Below are 23,315 nucleotides of genomic sequence, written 5' to 3' on the forward strand. Positions count from 1 at the left end.
TGTAATGATAAGTGCGTTTCTAACGCACTTTATGACCTTCTTTTGGCTTGTTTTAGCTCCCTTTTCCTCCCTTTCTTCCTTCTTTCTCCTCACTTTTCCCTTTTACTTCATTCACTTGATCATACTTGATCATAGTGACATTTTGCTAGATTTTCGATCTATTTTGATCGAATTTCTAGCACATTTGCTTTCACCATGTTTGCTCGTGTTTCTATTGCAGGTATGACCCTTTTTGGGGCCGAGAAATGTGAGGCATGGCACGAGGGACAAGCTAGAGGCTGAGAGTTAGCCTGAGGTGCGTCTGGTGCGCCCGCACACGCTATTTGTGCGCCCGCACCATCAACAAACATTGCAGCCCAAAACAGACGAATTGGTGCGCCCGCACCAAGTGTAAGGTGCGCCCGCACCAAGTGTAAGGTGCGCCCGCACCTGCGTCTGGTGCGCCCGCACCAACTCTATGTGCGCCCGCACATTTTGACGTATGAATTCAAGATGAGGCAGAAGCTTAGGTGCGCCCGCACCTTCACATTCGTGCGCCCGCACCTGAGCATGGTGCGCCCGCACCTCCTTATGGTGCGCCCGCACCATGCGTTCCGTAACAAAGGTTTCCATCATTAAAGCCCTCTTTCCTTTCGAGGGAGGGACTTACGCTTTATTCTATCTTTCACACAACTTTTTAGGGTTTTGTATTAGAGAGAAAACACTGGAGTTTTCATTGGTAATTGAGATTAGAGATCATAGTTTTGTGATTCGATTTACATTCAAGGTACTTTTTATTCAATTCAATTCAAAGTTTTAGTTTTTATTTCATTCTCTTGGTGTTGTTTATGTTTCATATTATTTAAGATCTTCATTTTCTGAGTTTAATAATTGCGATTTCTATTAGTTTAATCATTTCTAATCATGTTTAATCTTAGATTAGTCATAGATTCATTGTTTAATTGCTTTAACTCCATGATTAGTGAGTAGTTTCATAATCTAGGGTTAGGGTGAAAGTATGATTAGGGTTTTAATATGATGTTGATGTGATTGTGATTATTTAGAGAAAATTATGCATTGATCTTGGTGTGTTGAGACCTTAGGATAGATATTGATCACATCTATACTTTGATATTTTGATTTCAAACGTTCTTAAACGGATTTTGAACTCTTTTATCATCCCCAAGAATCAACTTAATTTCTATACCAAGATATTGGATGGAAATTAAGGGGATCCTTCATTAGGGGTTTTCCAAACTTATCGAATCGCTTAATCAATTAACTAAAGACCATTGAGAGAGGATTTAGTTGATTGATTGAGTGATTACTCTTGAGGACCATTCGAGAGAGGACTCAAGTAATTTAGAGGGAAACTAAACCTTGCATAATCGTCTCTGTTGCTTCGCAATCGCATTAACAATCATCATCCGTTCTTATTCATACTAGTAACCTTAACTCTAGTGTCTTTTATTTGATATTTAAACTCGTGATATTTGCTTGTTCTAGCTGTTAGATAGTCTTAATTGTTACCAAACATCTTTCAAACCCCAAATACTTTCAATTAGGTAGTCTAGACTAGATAGACTCTAATCAATCCCATTTTCCCTGTGGATCGACCCTTGACTTGCCCTTACTATTCTCTTAGTGATTGCTTGTTAGGACTATAAATATTGTTTGGAAAGCGGTTCTTAGTGCCTTAACGACACACTAAAAACCTCTTATCAAAATGGCGCCGTTGCCGGGGAAGCTGTGCTATTGATTGAAGTATATTTTAGTTTAGTTTGCTTAGTTGATTTTCTTTTATTTTCTTTTTAACTGTGGTTGTTATTTGCTAATCCTCTGCTTAGCTTTGTTGTGTTACATGAGAAGAAGAACTCACGGTTCACCCACATTGCCTCTAGATCTTGAAATCGACCGTACGTTGCGAAAGCTTCGGAAGAATTTGGGAAATCTGACTTTGGGTTCCGAGCCTTCTTCCCAATCTCAAGTACATCAAGTGAAGTTGAATAGAAATGGGTGAAGAAAATCCACAACTGTTTAGGGATTTCGGAAATCCGGGTTCCTATGTTCTTCAAGGTGGAATTCGACTCCCTACCACCACTACAAATTTCAGCATTCACCCTCAGTATACTCGGATGGTGAAAGCAGAGCAGTTTTGTGGGGGTCAGATGAAGATCCTTTAGACCATCTCGACAGGTTTCTCGAGATTTGTGCCATGATAACTACTAATGATGTCTCTCCTGACTACATCAAGATGCACCTGTTCCGGTCCTCTCTTACCGGAAAAGCAAAGTCATGGCTCAAGAGCTTGCCTGCTAATTCCCTCACTACATGGGAAGAAGTCACTAGGCATTCTTGAAGAAATACTTCCCGGAGTGGAAGACTGCGGACATAAGGAGGAAGATCTCCTCATTTGAGCAAGAGAACGATGAGACACTTGCCGAAGCTTGGGAGCGGTTCAAGGAGATGATCCGTTCATGCCCACACCATGAGTTCAACAAGAATCTACTCATGCGATTCTTCTATGATGGTCTTGATCCGATTTCACGGGCCAATCTTGACGCTGGAGCGGGAGGTCAACTATCTAAGATCCCGCAAGAACAACTTGAGTCCACAATTGAGGAGGTGATCAAGAATACTCATGGGGTGGAAGACGAAGAGGTGCTCAACCTAAGAAGAGCGGAAAGTTTGAAATTGACCCCATGGATCAAATTCAAGCTAAGATGGACCAACTCGATAAGAAGCTCTCCAAGATCAATCTTGCATCGTCTACTCCTTCACAGGTAAACTCTTTTTCTTGTGATATTTGTGGTGGTACTAACCATGATACTTCTTATTGTGGAGGTACCCATTCGGAGCATGTGGCGGCAATCAATTCAAGAGGAGATGGATATCAGGGAATCAAGGGTATAGGAACAATCAACAAGGAGGTTGGAGACAACCTCAACAAAACTACACCCAAGGATTCAACCAACCTCAACAAGGATGGAATCAACCTCAACAAGGGTACAACCAAGCTCACAACCAAGGGTTTGCGCAAGGGTATAACCAAAACCAAAACTATAACCAAGGTGGTTCCTCCTCACAAGGGTCAAACACATACCAAGCTCCACATCAAAGGACCAACAACCCAAAACCTCCCTCCAACCTTCCTTTCCCCAAACAAAATCCCGAACCTACACCATCTTCCGATCCCCTCTCTCCAAATTCTCCAACAACTCCAATCCATGAACCAAATTCTCCAAAACCATGAGCAAAGGTTTCAAGAGCTACAAGCCCACAACAAAATGCTTGAAACCCAAATTGCCCAAGTAGCTGAGAAGAATCCCTCCACCCCCACAAATCAACTTCCAGGCCAACCCATTCCTAACCCCAACCTCCATCAAGCCAAAGCCATTCATTTGAGGTCGGGAACAAGTTATGCGGGTCCTAAGATGCCGAATGGGGAGTTAGAGCAGGATGGAGAAGCTGAGGTTGTTGAGAAGGAGGTGGAGCTGAGGAAACTGAGAAAGAGGACGTTGAGGAGAAGGATGAGTCACATGTTCAAGTTGGTGACAAAAACAATTGCCATCACCTCCACCAACCAAATCCTATGTGCCTCCGGTTCCCTATCCTCAAGGTTGGTAGAGAGAAAGTTGAGTGACAAGTTCACTAAATTTCTGAATGTGATGAAGAGCCTGCAAATCAACATTCCATTCCTTGAGGCTATGTCTCAAATGCCAGCTTATGCTAAATTCTTGAAAGAGATCCTCTCCAATAAGCGAAAACTTGAAGATGAGCTTATCTCCCTACCTTACCAAGTGAGTGCTCTTGTGCAACGAACTATGCCCAAGAAGCAAAGAGATCCCGGGAGTTTCACCTTGCCAGTGAAGATAGGTGACTTAGAACCTAAGGGTGCACTGGCCGATCTGGGAGCCAGTGTCAATTTGATGCCCCTTTCTATTGCAAAGCACCTGAAATTTCCTCTTCATCCTACGCGCAAAACGATTCAATTGGCAGACCGCACTGTGAGAGTCCCTTGTGGTGAGTTGGAGGATATACCGATTCAAGTTGGGCATGTGTTTGTACCATGCGACTTTGTGGTGATGGATATGGAGGAAGATCCTGAGACTCCTCTTATTCTGGGAAGAGAAGCTCTGAAGACTTTGGGTGCCGTGATAAACTGCAAAAACGACACAATCACGGTTGAGGTAGCTAATGAGCGGGTGGTGTTCGAGTTCTCTAAGACATCTGAAGAGGCCTATGATGGAGAAAATTTGCCGGGTAAGCCTAGTGGAAGATGAGGTGAGGACACCATGAGTGTGGATGTTCTGGGACGATTTGTATGCTGCACTTACCACACCCTTAACTTGGACATGGAAGAGGACACGCAAGATGAGGCGTTTGAGGTTCTAGCTGCATCATCCACTGAAAAAGAGGAGTGTTCTAAGCCTCCTCCCAAGGTAGAGTTCAAACCCCTTCCCTCCTCTCTTAGATATGTTTTTCTTGATGATGCATGTACTTATCCTGTTATTGTCAATTCGAGTCTTGATGACATTTCTATATCAAAACTGATTGGAATTTTGCAAAAATATAAAGATGTCATTGGGTATTCGATTGATGACCTTAAGGGGATAAGCCCTTCTCTTGCTATGCATCGTATCCATCTCATCGATAGTAATGCCTCCTCCATCGAGCATCAGAGAAGGCTCAATCCCAACCTCAAAGAGGTTGTAAAAAGGAGATCTTGAAACTACGTGACGCGGGAATCATTTATGCTATCTCAGATAGCAAGTGGGTGAGCCCGATTCACGTGGTTCCAAAAAAAGGAGGCATGACTATAGTTGAGAATGAGAAAGGAGAAACAATCTCAACTAGGACTGTCACTGGGTGGAGAGTCTGTATTGATTACAGAAAACTGAACAAATCCACCCGGAAAGATCATTTCCCCCTTCCCTTCATTGACCAAATGTTGGAGAGGCTTGCTCGTCATTCACACTTCTGTTTTCTGATGGTTATTCCGGATTCTTTCAAATCCCCATTCATCCGGATGACCAAGAGAAAACCACCTTTACTTGTCCGTATGGGACATTTGCATATCGAAGGATGCCCTTTGGTTTGTGTAATGCCCCATCCACTTTTCAGAGGTGTATGACAGCAATCTTCTCTGACATGCTAGAAGATTCCATTGAAGTCTTCATGGACGACTTTAGTGTGTGTGGTTCGTCTTTTGACACATGTCTGGTTAATCTTGAATTTGTGTTAAAAAGGTGTCAAGAGACGAACCTTGTACTGAATTGGGAAAAGTGTCACTTTATGGTCGAGGAAGGCATTGTACTTGGGCATAAAGTGTCGAAAAAGGGTATTGAAGTAGATCCGGCAAAGGTTTCGGTTATTGAGAAGCTTCCGCCACCGAACTCGGTGACGGGAGTTCGCGCTTTCCTTGGACATGCTGGTTTTTACCGACGTTTCATCAAGGATTTCTCTCAAATAGCCAAACCATTGACGAATCTACTTCAGAAAGATGTTGATTTTGCTTTGATGAGTCTTGTACTAAGGCTTTTGAAACTCTTAAGAAAGCCCTTACTTCTGCCCCCATTGTGCAAGCTCCGGATTGGAGCTTGCCTTTTGAACTAATGTGCGATGCTAGTGACTTTTCAGTGGGAGTTGTTCTTGGGCAACGCAAGGAAGGGAGGCTACATGTGATAGCCTATGCAAGTAGGACTCTGGATGATGCTCAACGGAACTATGCAACTACGGAAAAGGAAATGTTGGCCGTGGTATTTGCTTTTGACAAGTTCCGTTCCTACTTGACATGTAATAAGGCGTGGTGTATACGGATCATTCTGCGGTCCGGTATTTGATGAGTAAGAAGGATGCTAAGCCTAGGCTCATTAGGTGGGTGTTGCTTCTTCAGGAGTTTGATTTTGAGATGAAAGAGAAGAAGGGGACGGAGAATGTGGTAGCTGACCATCTTTCACGCCTCCCTCCTGACAATCTGGAGAGATTCCTATCGAGGACGATTTGAGAGAAGAAGCCTTGTTCGCCATTTGAACAATGAGGTTCCATGGTTCGCTGATTATGCAAATATATCTGGCTTGTGGGATTGAACCTCATGGTTTTACTTCCCAACAAAGGAAGCGTTCTTTAAAGAAGTTTCGAGGTTCTACTGGGATGACCCGCTCCTTTTTAAGAAGTGTGCTGATGGCGTGTTTAGGAGGTGTGTTCCTAATCATGAGATGGCCTCGGTTTTGCATCATTGCCATACTTTGGCATGTGGAGGACACGGTGGAGCAAGCAAAACTGTTGCTAAGGTGCTCCAATGTGGTATGTTCTGGCCAACATTGCAAAAGGATGCCCGACATTTGTGGTGGCTTGTGATAGATGTCAACGGAGTGGTGGCATCACAAAGCGACACGAGATGCCTCAACAGAACATTCTTGAGGTTGAGCCGTTTGATGTCTGGGGGTCGACTTTATGGGCCCATTCTTCCTTCCTGTGGGAATGTATATATTCTTGTTGCGGTGACTACGTGACCAAATGGGTGGAAGCCATTGCCTCTCCCACCAATGACCATAAGGTAGTCACCAAGCTCTAAAAAGATCATCTTCCCTCGATTTGGGGTGCCCCGTGTATTGATCAGTGATGGCGGTTCACACTTCGCCAAAAAGCAATTAGAAGCACTATTGAAGAAATACGGGGTGAATCACAAAGTAGGTCTTCCTTATCACCCCCAAACACAAGGCCAAGTTGAGGTTTCGAATCGAGAGGTTAAGAATGTCCTTGAGAGAGTGGTCAATAGGACACGAAAGGATTGGTCTTTGAAGCTTGATGACGCTCTTTGGGCTCTTCGCACGGCTTTCAAGACTCCCATCGGCACCACTCCCTATCGCCTTGTGTATGGCAAGGCATGTCATTTGCCGGTTGAGCTTGAGCACAAGGCTTGGTGGGCAGTTAAGGAGCTCAACATGGATCTACACTTGGCAGGAGAAGCTCGAAAAGAAAGGCTAGTAGAACTGGAGGAACTTCGTTTTGATGCTTATGAGAGTTCTAGACTGTACAAAGAGCAAACGAAGAAATGGCACGACAACCGGATTCAACAACGAGATTTCCGGGTTGGGGACAAGGTCTTACTGTTCAACTCAAGACTAAAGCTTTTCCCCGGAAAGTTAAAGTCCAAGTGGTCGGGTCCCTTCTCTGTGTTAAAGACTACTCCATATGGAGCTTATGAAGTTATGGGTGAGAACGGCCCATTTTGGGTTAACGGGCAAAGGTTGAAGTTCTATCATGATTCTCATGCCGTTGGTTCAATTGGTTGCTTGATTCTTCGCTCACCTGAGCGACTCTTGTGATGGCAGTATCCTTTTTAGTCTAGCTAAAGACTTAAAACAAGCGCTATACGGGAGGCAACCCGTTTCTTTTCTTCCTTTTCTTTTATTTTGGTTCATTTTTCTTTTGTTTGTTAGTTAGAATTTTGATTTATCAGTTAGCCATGAGTGCTACATTGGGACATCTGAGTTCTTGTGAAAAGTTAAGTGAAATGAGTGAGAAAACAGAAGGTTTTGTGCGCCCGCACCTACTCCAGGTGCGCCCGCACAAAAGGAGAAAAATTTCGAAAAATTTTTGGTGCGCCCGCACATATACATGGTGCGCCCGCACCAAATCCTCCGGAACTTTTGAAGAGAAAAACAGAAGGTTTTGTGCGCCCGCACCTACTCCAGGTGCGCCCGCACAAAAGGAGAAAATTTTCGAAAAAAAAATTTGGTGCGCCCGCACACGTACATGGTGCGCCCGCACCAACTTTTCCGGAATTTTTCAAGAAAAAACAGAAGGTTTGGTGCGCCCGCACCTCAGGATGGTGCGCCCGCACCAAACGCTTGACAGTTTTTAAAAATCGATTGGTGCGCCCGCACCTGACGTAGGTGCGCCCGCACCAACCTGGCTGGGCGAAAAAAAAAAAAAAACGACAGTCTTATTGAAATTTTCGGCCCTCCTCCCTCTTTTCTTCATTATTTCGAACTCTCTCTCACACTCACTCACTTTCTCTCTCTTGCTCCTCTCTAGATCCGGCACACTACCCTTTTCCGGCGACTTTCAACGGAAATATCACCGAATCTTCATCACCATCTTCTCTACAACATTCAAAGCACAAAAAATTGGGGGTTTTGCAAGGATTCGATTTCTAGGGTTTCAAAATTGGGGATTTTCATCTCCATGTTGGTAACTCCCTTCTAATCTTTGCTTTTTCATCAATAATCAACTAAATTGGACTTCTAGTGTGTTTTTTTTGAGTTGCATGCTTGTTTTCCTTAATTTCTTTTGATTGTTCATGAACTTTGTCATATTTGTGTTTGGTGATGTGGTGAACAATGCAATTTTTGTGGTTTGTGATAAATTCATAATATCTTCTTTTTGAGAACTACATTGCAAGCATTGTTCGGTGTTGTTGCTTTTTGTGCATAATTGTGGTTGGTTTGGTGAAATTGGCTTGAAAGTCTCTTTGAGTGGTGAAACTCTTGATTGCTAGCAACTTTGTTGCTACTAATTGTGGATGGCTAGCTGGTAGATCTTAGGCTTAGTTTTTATTTTCTTTCTTTTTTGTGTGTGTTTTTTTTTTTTTTTTTCTTTTTGTTTGGTGTTGTTTTTTTTTTCTTTTTGCGTGTTTCTTTGTGTAGAGTGTCCGCTTTGTGGTTGTGTCTTTGCAGCAGATCATCACTTCTCCTTCCCTTTTTGCCAAACAAAATTCTTTTTCACCATGGGAAGAAGTGGTGGTGAAGGCTCATCCGGTCTAAGCGAGCAAAGACGGGGTCTTCTTCACAAGGACCTTCGTCTAGCTCGCATCCCCCTCCCCTATATGCTCTAAAGTTTCCCAACGCCGCTCACAAACAAATTTTCAACAACTTTCTGAGCGACACTTCGTCCAACAAGTTCTATGACTCACACTACCTGCAACTACCTTCATCAACTCGATGATAAGGGAATGGCAGATAATGTCGGGTTATCGGACTTCCTTTCTATTCATGAACCTACTTATGAATCAACTCACTCTGATTCTTGAGTACGTTGAACATAAGTAATGTGACAGGTGCTCTAACTATTCAATTTCGTATGTTTAATCAAGCTAGAGCACTGTCTTTTGACGAATTCTGTGAGGCGTTTGGGATGGACCCTCGAGCTCCCGCGATGCCCCTTGAGCATCATCTGGCAGGGATACAATGAGCAAGAGTGGTGGGCAAAGATCACCAACGGTACGACTTCGTTTCGAACGAACTCGTCCAAAGTCGGAGATCATCCACCTTGCTCTCCGATACTTCCATAGGATGTTGGTTTACACCATCTTTCCTAAACAGGAAGTCGGGCAGTTGCGAAGGACGAGCTGTGGTTCTCTGGTTGGCCACTGACGGGCGCCACCATAGAGCCCGCATTAACTTTGCTGCTCTCTCCTCAACCGACTGCAGGAAATTCGGGGGGCACAACGGTGACTGGGGAGATCCTTTGTGGTGGCATGGTCACCCGACTAGCTCCTACCTTGACTGACGATGACTGCTCGCTTGGAAGCAGCGTGCCTACTGTTGGTCAGCCAACAAGTTGGATGGTGCCAGTTTGCAGCAGATGAAATTTCTGCGCGTTATAAAGAAACGGAAACCTGGCTTGTGGGGGGGCGACCTTACTGTCATATAGGGCCCGACTTCGTTTGGGACCTCCCAGCTAACGTCGAAAATCGTTGGTGGGTTCCCCCTGACCATGACATCCCACGGGCTATCCCCGAGCCCATGCCTATGGAGATCGATCCCCGCGTTCCGAGAGGTCCGAGGCCCGACCACCGCATTCTGAGAGTGAGGTGGCCGAAGCTTCTTCCTCTCATCCTTCGACATGGGCTCTGTCATGGCAGCCTTAGCACAGATGCAGGCCTCTCAGGAGGCCAATCACCATGCGGTTACGGCTACTCTTGCCGGTATCCGCACCGACCTGGACCATGTGTCTAGGGTGCTTGGCGCACTCACCTCGCCAATGTCCACTCCGGACATGAGCCTCCCTTCCCTAACCATCCCCACTACCCCTTCTTTGACCCTCGAGAAGGGCCTTTGAGGAGCCTTCATTCCGTCCTTACCCCACTACCCATCCTACTATGATGGGTCTCTGGTGGGTATTTCCCCCTTACCCCCTCCCGATGGGGGATGGTGGGAACTATTAGGAGCTTTTCCTAACCCCCCTCCCTCTCCCTCCTTTTGCAACTCCGAGCGCGGAGTTTTGCTTAAGCTTGGGGGACTTGCTTGTATGTCTATATCTTAGTGAGTTTCGGGGTCATAGAGGTTAGAAGTTAGGGTCTCATTGGTTTTCGGTTGTTATTGGTGATTGTTTCTGTTGTGGTATTGACATCCTCCACCCCTGCTGACTTCTCTTCACCTGTACAGCTGTGCTTTGGTAGTTTTTCTTTTTGTCATTTCTTTTGCTTATTATTTTTATTAAAAAAAAAAAAAAAAAAAAACATCATTTCTGCATTTAGGATAGCTTGGTTGCATGCATGATTTGTGGCTAAAGAGTTCATGACTTGATTGGAAGACCTTCCTTATATTAGACTTGATGATTTTGGAAGCCCTGTTGTGACTTTAGGCGTCTTTGAAACCATAACTTTTGGTAGAGTCTCTTTGAAATTAGGCGAGTTGGATGAATGGATTGCCTTGCCCCTTGTGCGATGAATCCCGAAGGAGGGCCAAGAACCTCGTAAGACTCACTCACAACCCTCACCATTGATCGCCTAACTTGTGACTTGCATTTTAGCTCCCAAGATTACATAAGACGAGCCTCTATGAGAATGATTTTGGGCGTTTCTTTTGCTAGTAATAGGAGCTACAGAGCCAAAAGCTTGAATACCCGCATAATGTTCGCTTCTCAACCCATCTGAGCCTTTCTATCCTATTTTTGCTTAACCCACATAATGAGTCATGGCCAAACTTTCCCCAAAGTGGAGTACATGTGTAGTTTTTGTTGAGTTAAGTGGTTTTGATATTAAGTCTTGGTTGAAAGAGAGTTAATGTGCTTGTATGATGGTAAAAGTTGAAAAAAAATTTTGTGAAAAAGAAAGACAAAAGAAATAAAAGAAAGAAAGTGCTTACCGACCAACTTGATGAGAAAAAAGGAAAAAGTTCACAAAGTGAAAAAGAAACAAGTGAAATTCAAGGATATGTGTGAGAGTTCTTTAATTGAGAATAGTGTTAGGACTAGCTTGGGGAGTATTTACCCCTAGTTTGTACTCCACTTACCCTTTTTGCACCACATTCCTAGAATATGATCCACACCCCTAACCTAGCCCCGTTACAACCTTAACAAAGCCCCTTTTGACTTCTAGATTGGACTTGATCTATTTAGTAGTGGCGGGTGAGATTTTGTGCAAGTCATGATGAGGGTCATCAAAACATGGTAGAGGCGAGCAATTATGGTTGAGCATCCCTAGGGAGGAGTCAAACTTGGGTCTTGGAAGTGGAGAAGAGTGAGAAATCATTCTTGGAAAGCTTTCTTTCAAAAAGACTCGGTTGATCGGTGGATTGAGACCTTAGAGTCACTCTTGTGCTTCCTAATCATCTTCCCTCTTGTGTTTGGTTGGTCTCCTAAATCTTGATATGAACTCATTTAGCTTGCATGTCATGTTTGTAACCTTGCATTTAGAGCATATAGGTTAGGTTGTTGCATGTTTCCCTTTTCTTTCTCTTTTTCTTTTTCTCTCCTTCACTCTCATTCTTGGTTTACTTGAGGACAAGCAAAACGCTAAGCTTGGGGGAGTTTGATAAGTGCGTTTCTAACGCACTTTATGACCTTCTTTTGGCTTGTTTTAGCTCCCTTTTCCTCCTTTTCTTCCTTCTTTCTCCTCACTTTTCCCTTTACTTCATTCACTTGATCATACTTGATCATAGTGACATTTTGCTAGATTTTCGATCTATTTTGATCGAATTTCTAGCACATTTGCTTTCACCATGTTTGCTCGTGTTTCTATTGCAGGTATGACCCTTTTTGGGGCCGAGAAATGGAGCATGGCACGAGGGACAACTAGAGGCTGAGAGTTAGCCTGAGGTGCGTCTGGTGCGCCCGCACACGCTATTTTGCGCCCGCACCATCAACAAACATTGCAGCCCAAAACAGACGAATTGGTGCGCCCGCACCAAGTGTAAGATGCGCCCGCACCTGCGTCTGGTGCGCCCGCACCAACTCTATGTGCGCCCGCACATTTTGACGTATGAATTCAAGATGAGGCAGAAGCTTAGGTGCGCCCGCACCTTCACATTCGTGCGCCCGCACCTGAGCATGGTGCGCCCGCACCTCCTTATGGTGCGCCCGCACCATGCGTTCCGTAACAAAGGTTTCAATCATTAAAGCCCTCTTTCCTTTCGAGGGAGGGATTACGCTTTATTCTATCTTTCACACAACTTTTTAGGGTTTTGTATTAGAGAGAAAACACTGGAGTTTTCATTGGTAACTGAGATTAGAGATCATAGTTTTGTGATTTGATTTACATTCAAGGTACTTTTTATTCAATTCAATTCAAAGTTTTAGTTTTTATTTCATTCTCTTGGTGTTGTTTATGTTATCATATTATTTAAGATCTTCATTTTCTGAGTTTAATAATTGCGATTTCTATTAGTTTAATCATTTCTAAATCATGTTTAATCTTAGATTAGTCATAGATTCATTGTTTAATTGCTTTAACTCCATGATTAGTGAGTAGTTTCATAATCTAGGTTAGGGTGAAAGTATGGATTAGGGTTTTAATATGATGTTGATGTGATTGTGATTATTTAGAGAAAATTATGCATTGATCTTGGTGTGTTGAGACCTTAGGATAGATATTGATCACATCTATACTTTGATATTTTGATTTCAAACGTTCTTAAATTGGATTTTGAACTCTTTTATCATCCCCAAGAATCAACTTAATTTCTATACCAAGATATTGGATGGAAATTAAGGGGATCCTTCATTAGGGTTTTCCAAACTTATCGAATCGCTTAATCAATTAACTAAAGACCATTCGAGAGAGGATTTATTGATTGATTGAGTGATTACTCTTGAGGACATTCGAGAGAGGACTCAAGTAATTTAGAGGGAAACTAAACCTTGCATAATCGTCTCTGTTGCTTCGCAATCGCATTAACAATCATCATCCGTTCTTATTCATACTAGTAACCTTAACTCTAGTGTCTTTTATTTGATATTTAAACTCGTGATATTTGCTTGTTCTAGCTGTTAGATAGTTTTAATTGTTACCAAACATCTTTCAAACCCCAAATACCTTTCAATTAGGTAGTCTAGACTAGATAGACTCTAATCAATCCCATTTTCCCTGTGGATCGACCCTTGACTTGCCCTTACTATTCTCTTAGTGATTGCTTGTTAGGACTATAAATATTGTTTGGAAAGCGGTTCTTAGTGCCTTAACGACACACTAAAAACCTCTTATCATGTAATTTTGATCCCTGTTGGTTATTCATTAATTGTATTTATTACTTTTGTTTCAAATAATAAGCTTCATTAGCTTCCCCGCAATTTATTATTTGCTCACTATAATTCGAAACTCTCTAATGTTCTAACTTTCTCTCTTATTTTCTCATTTGCAACTGTTTGAAAACATGCCGAAATTGAAGATTGTTACTTGTGGAGGGAGTTCATTCATCATACACATAGGTGTACCATGTGCATGGTACGCCCAAGACTAATTTTTGCTTATTTGAAAGTATTGGAAGCCTCATTTTTAGTACATTTTGCTTATTTGGATGATAACAAATGAGCAATGAGCGATGAGCAAAAAGAAAATAGCCTTGGTTGTACCATGCTCATGGTACACCCAGGTGTTTGATAATTTTATTGCTTGTGGAGGGAGGTGCTCTGAGCAACTAAGTTGCTCGAGAAGTAATCATCAGGTACATTTTTAGGCTCTTTCAAATTGCATTTTTTCGTTTTGATTAACTCTTGCTTTTTGTATGTGTTTTTTAAAATTCATGTAATTTTGTGCTGCAATTTTCATGTTTTTTGTTTGATTTTGCAAGTCTTTTTAGGTTCTTTTTGGATTCTTCATTTTTTAAAAATTTTTTCTAGTTTGTAACTTATATTGCACTATCTAGTAATTCATGTTGTTCCTCATGAGTAACCTTGTATAATTTTGTAAATTTCATGTTTTTTATGTATTTTTTGAAGTTGTAAATCTAGATTACGAAATCTTAGCTCATTTTATTTTTTAACAGTAACATTACCTTCTTCTAATTTTTTTATTCAGGTTTTACATTTGTTGTGTTTGTTGATTTTTTCGAATTACTTTTAATTGTATTGTGCTTTTTATGAAGTTACTTGTAATCCAGATTTTTGAGGTTACTGATTTACATAGTTAGAGGTTACTGATTCGGTTAGTCAGGAGTTACTAGTCAATAGAATCGTTTTGAGGTTTTGCATGGGTTGTGTTTGTTCATTTTTTTTTAATTAATTTGAGTTGCATTGAGGTTATCATGAACTTATTGGTAATTCACATTTTTTGAGGTTACTAATTTATATAGTTAGAGGTTAATCCTGAATAAATGTGGATATGAGGTTAATAGTTAACATACTTATATGTTACTAATCCAATTAACAAGTACATAAATAGAGTGATCATAATCAAATTATCTTAATATCTGATGAGTTATGTTGATGACTAACTCTTTAAGAGCCAATTATTGATTATTTGATCTAAATTAAATAAAGTTCAAATACAACTTATCAGAAGTGTTACTCACAAAATTAGTGATGCACCCATATAAACTACCATTTTTTCCCCATATACCCCCTGACAAATACAACTTATAGGCCCCTCGCCCTCCCTCCTTTCCCCCAGTCCCCGTGCTGCCAGTGGTATGCAACCAATGATGTCAGGTTCCCTCCACTGCTGCCACCCTAGCCTCGCCTCGCTCCCTTGCTAGCTACTGCAACCTACCCCCGAAACCACCCCCAAAACTACCCCAGTGACTACCAGTGCTTCCCCTCCACGACCTCCAAAACCATCCCACCAGCCCCTGCCACTCCTTCCACACCCTTGAAACCAACCCCCCAGCCACCCCCTCCTCTCTCCTTCCGTCCCAGCCCTCGAAACCAACCCCCTATCCACTGCTACCCCTCCCATCTCCTACGCATTCCCCTACCCCTGAACTTTCATTGTTGTTTTTGAATTTTGAGAGAGAGAGAAAGAGAGAGACAAAATGGCGGTTTCGTGTGTGGGAAAGGGGAGGGGCGGTATTGTGTGTGGGATGGCTTTGGGGTGGTGGAGGGGAAGGGAGAGGTTGTTTTGGCTCGGAGGGTGTTTTCCGGGGTGGGGGAAGGTGACAGTGGCAGGAAGGTGGTTTTGAGGATGGAGGAGGAGAAGAGAGGGGGTGAGGGTGGTGGCTGGTGAGGCTGGGGCGAGGATCAGGTGGTGGTGGTGGTTAGGAAGAGAGAACTAGGATTAATTAGAATTTTTTAGGATTAATTAGGGTTAATGACTAATGGAGTTGATCGTTGTTTGTCATTAAGGACATTCTAATGTACTTTCAAGAAATTGAGGTGTACCTAATGAATTCTTAAAAAAGTAGGGGTCTCTGTTAATAAGAAAATTTATTTAGGGGTATATGATAAAAAAAATCATATGAACTAATACCCTAATAGTTAGCTATTTTAGGAGTAAGGCTTTGTCTGTTTAGACGAAAATCATCTTTTTGTATAAAGTGTTTATAATGGAAAAATGTTTTCCAAAGGAAAATACAATGATAGAGTAGCTTTCTTTTATTTGGTTTCTCAAATGAAAATTTTAAAAGACAAATGATTGAAAATGAAAAGATGTTTATAATTGAGAGGAAGGAAGGACGAAGTTGAAGAATAGAGAGAAAAATGTAGCATTCCTTTATTTAAGAAAATGATTTTTTTTCATCATTTTTTAACTTGTAAGAATTATTCTCTACCTTTTACAAACGAAAAGATAGAAACATGGAAATTTTACTTTTTGAAGAAAATGTATGATCTAAAAGGCTTAAGCTAGGGTTGTGATTCCTCCTAAAAAAAAAGTGATGGTTGCAAAATGTATCTATTTATGCTAATATATTAAAAGGGTTTTTTAACCAGGGACGGTGACATTTGCGCTTTAGATAAGGGTTTTTTATGCATGTAATTCACATACAATAAAAATATTAGAAAATGCTTTGTATAAGATATGATCCCATGATTTCAAACTCAGATACTAAAGTCATACTTAACCACTAAACCAAATCATATTTAATATTATCATTTTAAAATAAAATTTTAATAAATAAAATTTAGTTTGGGAGTACAAATGCCGTATCCATGCAAAGAAATACTACTATATAGTTGATCAAAGAGGCATATATTAAACAATTAAAGGATTTTATTTGATTGTAGCCCAACTACTCAAATGGTAACCCAACTAAAGCAGGCCCACTTATTTTTATTTCTTGATGAACAGATCCATAGCCCAATACCCTTGATATATTTGCATTGTGTTTGTAGAACTACAGAACCGGGCCATTAATTACATACGGATGAATAATGGTATTAGACAATGGTGAATGGTCCAGTCACAGTCTAGGTTCAGACTTCAGCCTTGCTTCTTTACCTCATAAACTTGATCAACGATAATGCCTCGTCAAACGCCATAAAATAAACTTGCAAGCGCATTACTATCTAGGGATTTTTTTAGGAACTAACAAGTATTTTATGTGATATATATAGAAGTGAGTTCATAAGAGAATGCATACTTACATGAGAAATGAAAATGAATTTTACTCGGTATAATTTTTATGAATAAGTGATGTAACTCTAGTGAAAAAATAATGTAACTCCAAAAAAAAAAAAGAATATTAGAAAAAAAAATTAAAATATTTCTTTTTTGGACTCAAAATTTTCTAGGGGTATAACTCTAATGAACAAGTGTTGTAACTCTAATCCAATCATGTGGCTGAGATTCATTCTCATTTCTCATATAAGGAGCATTCCCATATGATCTTGCTATATGTGAGAAATGAGAAAATAAGTTTTTTATAAATAGTATTGAAGCTTATAATAGACGAAATATTAAAGATAGAACGATATTATGGATACTAGCTATAAGATAGCATAACTAGTCATGCAATAAATGAACATGTTATTCCTTTATCTTCTCAACTTTTTCACTCGTCCGAAAAAAAAAGTGTCCTTAGTTATGACCCCATCTGACCAAATACATTATAAATATGAATCCTGTCACATCTGCAAGACATTTTAATTTATTTCATTGCTAATTTAAACAATGATGCAATTGTTGCACAACTTTCACAAAATAAAAACAATGTATGTATGAAAAAAAGTGAGCAACTATTCACGTTGGGAAATTTCGGTAGGGTAGAAGTTGCATTGCAACTCCTTCGTCTAATTGACACTAGAATTTCATACCCATTGCTGAAATTTAAGGTAAACTAAACTGAAACAACCCTTCTTGAATGGAAAATTTCAATTTAGAATCCATAGTACTAATTTAGTTAGATAACAAGGGTTCAATCTTCTGAACAAAAGAATCTCCTGCTTACCCCTTCCATGCTACAAAAGAAGAATGGGGGAAAGGAATTGCCTATACTATTACATTTACCATCTCTATTTAAGATTAGCATACTAGATAGCTCGTTAAGTTAGCTCAAATTGGTTAACCAAGGCCGAAAGGAACAACTCTTATATGCTTGAGTGGGTATTCTACATTAACACCTCCTGCATGTTCCACGAAACCAGCTGGGGAGAATGATGCTCCATGGCATACGCAAATAATGCTCACCTCAGCTTTTGTGTATTTATACAAAAACCCGGTGATTGTCTTTCCTTCAGGTCCATTTCCGGTGGTTGAAACACACGGCATTTGAGAAAATACAAGTTTCTGTTGGCCTATCAGCCCAACTGGCTTTGGCGGCTTTGCATTTTCTCCTACTGCTCCCTTGGGAAGTGATGAGCTTGGAGAAGTTGTGTTAGGATCTATATGTGACAATGTCTTATCATTTATAGGTTGAGCTTCATTTTGTTGGCAAGTCATGCTTGATGAGGTTACCCCTTCTGATGACTTACAGGGTTGTGTTGAGCCAGTGATGAGTTCAATCTTGTTAGAGTATGAGCTGCACCATTCGGGTTTTGAATGGTCTGGGTTAGAACTAAATGGTTGAAGGTCTAGTTGAGATGAACAGGGTTGTAGTTGTGAAGTAGTACTAGTTGTTGGAACATTCGGAGTTGGGAATTGTGAGTTAGGATTGCTCGAATGACTGCCGGTGTCACTGCTATTCCCACCTGAACAAGGGCAAAAGGATTGACATGTCAAAAAGATTTCACAAACAGAAAACAGAGGGTGTTCACCTCAAGCATAATTAACAATTTCATAGATTTTGCAATCTAGATCTAAGACCATGGAGAAACAACCACAATACAAAAATTTCTCTAATTGTAGTAATTATGAGGCAATATACGACGGTCACACTAATGAATGTATAAATATTAGAAATCCATATTAGAAAAAGGAATCCATTCACCAATTGTAGAGGTAGTATATGACAATAAGGCTAATGAATGTCTACGAGTATAAAAAAGTTTTAAGAAAGTCTTATTTTTGGTATATTAAGATATATTGTTATGTAATTTCTTTTAATAACAAGATATGGTAATAAAAATATGATGAAAAACACATAATTGGAGGTGAGGTTCAGTAACTTATATTACCATATGTATTATCAAGAGAATTTCTTTACAACATTAGATATAATTTCATTATCATTACTATAATTTATTTCCGACTACCAAACGAGCCACCAGTGATGCATGTCCCTTGTCCCACCAGTGATGCATGTTTCTGAACTTGCACAAAAATCTGTCTATGGCAAATTTAAGCCATAAAGTTCTCTTGCTATATGGTGTTAGCATAAATGTCGGAAATCAAACCTATTAAAAAAGGTGGATTAGGACAAAAAATTTGTGACCCAAAACCTGATTTCACCTAAACCGACCCGATTTGATTTTGTCTTGGCCTTGGAAACCATTGCATTTAGAATCATATGATAACTAATCTACAAAAGACACCTTTGATTATCAGTATCATTGGATTTCAAAGTCTTTGTTGATCTTATTTGTATGGTTGAAGTTGGCTATTGACTATACTTATTATGAGTAGCTATATCACTATATGTTGTGCATATTCTGTAGGTAATTCTGAGACAGGGTTGTATACTCAAGAAATTAAACAAAATAAGGTCTAAGAATCCATTAATGTGTTGATTCTACTCAAACAACTTTAGGTCTTGAACAAGCATCATTTTTACACAAAACCTGAAATGACTTGACCTGTAAATCTGTAATAACATGAACACGAAGTCATCTCTAACTGAAACCCGACCCGACAACACATTGGACAAGTAAATTACTTTCAACAACTAAAAACATTGTGCAAGTATCAAGGTGATCTAACAGTCATCTCATTTGCAAGTAAAAAGTATGGTAACAATGCAGATACTACTCAGCCAACACTATCATGTTTGAGTATTGGTTGATCCTGATGTCTTTCAAGTTTCGAGAGACACCACACAAAATGATGCAGCATAATCCAGGGTTAAACAAGGAATTAACATCCTTGCTAGCATATTTGCATGTTGTTACACCTCAGCCCAAGATTGATTAACATTATCATGTCACCAATTCTCCCTAAAACTGTATAATATGTAGTAGTACTACATTTTACTTCTTTCATTTACAGATAAGTGATAACCATACAACACTTCAGTTATTAATTTGACTACATATTCTCATCAGTATTTAAGAAATAACATAGTCACGTACAATCGTATAAACTATAAAAAAAAATAAGTTACACTTGTTTGAAAAAATAGGAAGTAGTATTATCTTATCTCCAAAATGGAACTACTCAAATGGGGTAGTACGCTACAAAACGCAGAACGAAACCGTCACTCACGATGTCACAACTCACAACAACTTCAAAAACTCTTACGGCCCATTTGGTAGTTGGTTATAAATGGTGGTAATGGGAATGAATTAGTACATAAATTTGTGAAGAATATCATTGTTCATTCCGATGGTAATGCTAATTTATCCTAAAGTGTTCACATTTATTCTTGAATTTTCATTCCCATCCAATACCACCTTGTAGGTGGTAATGAGTCGTAATGAAAATTGCTTCCCCTTGGATACAAAAACACAAGTTTATGCGTGACATTGCTTGCCCATAGAGAAAAAATGCTTCCCCATGGAGATTTTAAGGGTGCTTCCCTAATAAAATTACACTTAAAATTTAATCCCATTACTGCAATTTATTAACGACTAACAAACGGACCGTTAAGGTTTTCAAAGATTGGAAACTAAACTAATACTTTTATAAAGTTCTACTATATATCATTGTCTTTCGTGGTTTCCTATGAACAATCACAAAACAAATCACCTTCCCATGTTTTTTCTTAAAAATAAATAAATCACGCGTAATATTTGGTCATACTTTGATCACCTAATTCTCATTGATTAGCAACACCGTCCACATTATTATTTTAAAGCAATGTGACAATGTATACATCTTAATCTCTTCACTTCAATTTAAGAACTACAACTTGTCTCAAAACCCAAAATAATATAAAGCTACAACTTGCCAAAAACTATCATATATTAAACTAAAACATCAATGCATAATAACACAATCATGTCATAACCCCAATTGCAAACAACCCCCATTTGCAATTTGCAACTTTCTTTAATACTACCTCTGTTTTTATTTAGTTGCAACGTTTTGACTTTCACGCTTGCTAATGTACAATTTCAAATCGTTTTATCTCTAATTGTATGTAAGTAAAAATTATAAAAATTTGATATTATGAAAGCTTACATCGAAACGAATCAAACAAGACCCCACATGACTATATTTTGTTTAACATATAAGTCAATAAATGTGGTCAAATAAGAGAACATGAATAGTGCAATTTGTCAAACGTTGCAACTAAAAAAGAACGGAGGTAGTATATAATTATCACAATAATCTCGGGATTACCGTCTTTCTTAAACCTACATTTTATAATATACACAAATTATTATAATAGACGGTCTAATTTTAATATAAAATTAGACAATGCAAACGTACGTTTTCCTAAGAAGCCCATTCAATTTCTCTCTAACCTAACATTATTTTTTGGTATCTTGCACCATCTTAGTCGTCCATTCTCTTTTCCTTCTTTTATTTCCCTTCTAAATTTCGAATTAGAACAAACAATTTTTAAAAATAGTCCGTCAGTCTTACAAAATGGATTAAGCTAGTCACTAAATGGATTAAATCAGTCACTAAATGAATTAAAGAATGTTATTAATGAATAGCTTAAACTGGTCACTAAATAGATTAAAATGGTCACTAAATAGATTAAAGTAGTCACTATATTAAGAAATATGATCTATTCTTTTCTTAATATTGGGCTTGGGCCGCGCCTACTTTTAAATTAAAAGTAGACGGTCTCTTACAAGACCAACTGTATAATATATTATCCTTCTTAACCAATTTGCCAATTTTTTAATTGCAACTATAACGTTTGATTACATATTCTCATGTGGCATTTTATCTTGTATTATGAAATATTATCAACTTGTAACAAAGAAAGAAAAAAAAACGGGCAGATCTTCCTCGAAAATGACTTAAAGAACAAAATCCTTCCACCTTGCAATTACATCAAACTCATTCTTAAACAAGTAAAATTTCATAAGAATTTACCCCTCCGCTTCTTCAAAGTTAAAAGTTCATTAAATTTGACCCTCTTTCAACCCTAATGCATAAAACTAAGATTATCAGGTAAAATATTGTTGGATTCATCTCAATACGTGAATTAAGTTTACAACTTTATTCTATACACTATACTCCCGCTCCCTCATAATATAGTGGTGGTTTCTTTTTCGATTTTCCTTGTTTTTTAGTACTACATTTTTCCGTATTTTGTTTAACTAACCCGTGTCATCTTTATTTATATGCTCTTTAACCTATTATTCTCCATTATCTTATCTAAAATCATTTTTTTCTCATAATTTAATTGTACCTTAATCCTGATGAAAGGTACGAAACAAGCCGTATATTATGAGATCGAAAAGGTAAGTTTTATTAATAAACAGTTGAATGTTAGACGAACGTTGAAAAAGCAAAGGCAGAGGCGAATTACCTGGACCAGAAATACTCTGGCAATTATCAGAAATCCCGGATGAACTACCGCTAGAAACGGAAGTACCATCTTTACCCTCATTAACAGAAGTAAATTTACTATTTTGCCCCTGGTAAGGTCGGAAACCACCAGCATTATTCCACCCCAACCACGGCGGCGCTGCTCTTTCTCCTTGAAATCCTAAATTAAGCGCCTTACGACGTCGTTCCAAACAATCCTCCGTCACCTGGTTAACAACGACGTCGTTTTTAACACAAGCTTTACGTTTAAAGTCCCTCTTCAACTTAGCTTTATGTCGGCGTAAAGCTTGCGCATCACGCTTCGAGAGGATCCGAACGTTAGAAGAAGGAGAAGAAGCTTCTAGAAGCTTCTTAGGATGATGGTCAAAAGATGAAGAAGAAGAACAATTTAATGGGCGTAATGAAAGGCTTAGCTCTAATTCATCTTCCTCAATTGCGTCGGAATATACGGTTGTTTTTGCGTCGGTTGTAATTTCGACGTCTGCTTCGTGTTCGTCCGCCATTGTTGTGTAAAATAAATGGAGGGAGGAAAGTGTGTTTTGTTTTTTTGGCCGAGGGTTTAAAAAAAACGTAGGGGTTCTTTTTTATTAGCTTTGATGGAGAGGAGGAGGGTGGTGACACGTGGTGGGGTGAGAGAGGCGAGTGAGATGGTTGTTGACACGTAAGAGGTGGGAAGGTTTGGAGAGAGAGAATGTATTTTAGCTTCAATGGTGGTTAATTCTCATTCTACTTCTTCTATCATCTATATTTGGATCCTTTTTTTGTAATCCAAGTTAAATTGAATGTTTTGGTTGGATACCTTTGGGTGATATAACTATATAACTAAGAGTTCAAAACGTGCCACGGTGTATAATGTATATTGCTAAGAATTTGATTTATTGATTTAACTATACATACTCTTTCCAGAAGCGGAGCCATCTAGAAGACATGAGAATATATATAAATCCCCCACTTTGAAAAAATAGATTCACGTTTTTTTTATAATAAACAAAAAGCTACGACAAAGCACGCGTGATTGCGTGAACAGAACGGAGAAAGTGCAAGAATTGAAAAAAAAATTCACTTGTAATTTTTACAATTTTTTTCTTAGCTTAATAGTGGTTGGACTAGTTAGATAGTCTAACACAAGAGT

The 23,315-nt window shown here is 39.4% G+C and overlaps 1 protein-coding gene and 1 non-coding gene across 2 annotated transcripts; both read right to left on the reverse strand.

The window, feature by feature from the left end:
* Positions 1-2,367: 2,367 nt before the first annotated feature.
* LOC125492071 (small nucleolar RNA R71) lies at positions 2,368-2,474 on the reverse strand. The gene has a single exon (XR_007268521.1). It is a non-coding gene; the product is annotated as a small nucleolar RNA R71 (small nucleolar RNA).
* Positions 2,475-17,401: 14,927 nt separating this feature from the next.
* LOC104908803 (ninja-family protein 3) lies at positions 17,402-22,970 on the reverse strand. Its single transcript, XM_010697958.3, has 2 exons — positions 22,164-22,970; positions 17,402-18,267 (listed from the first exon to the last, which is right to left on the reverse strand). Exons 1-2 carry the CDS (start codon positions 22,684-22,686, stop codon positions 17,642-17,644), a joined length of 1,149 nt encoding a protein of 382 aa, XP_010696260.2. The 5' UTR covers positions 22,687-22,970; the 3' UTR covers positions 17,402-17,641.
* Between the last annotated feature and the right edge of the window lie 345 nt (positions 22,971-23,315).

Source organism: Beta vulgaris, chromosome 7 (assembly GCF_026745355.1).
Source record: "Beta vulgaris subsp. vulgaris cultivar EL10 chromosome 7, EL10.2, whole genome shotgun sequence".
Taxonomy (NCBI): domain Eukaryota; kingdom Viridiplantae; phylum Streptophyta; class Magnoliopsida; order Caryophyllales; family Amaranthaceae; genus Beta; species Beta vulgaris.

Excerpts from the sequence above, each read along its gene's own strand:
- LOC104908803 (XM_010697958.3), bottom strand. The coding sequence starts at position 22,686 with ATGGCGGACGAACACGAAGCAGACGTCGAAATTACAACCGACGCAAAA. Across the intron at positions 18,268-22,163 it reads CCAGAGTATTTCTGGTCCAG|GTGGGAATAGCAGTGACACC; the intron begins GTAATTCGCCTC and ends GCCCTTGTTCAG.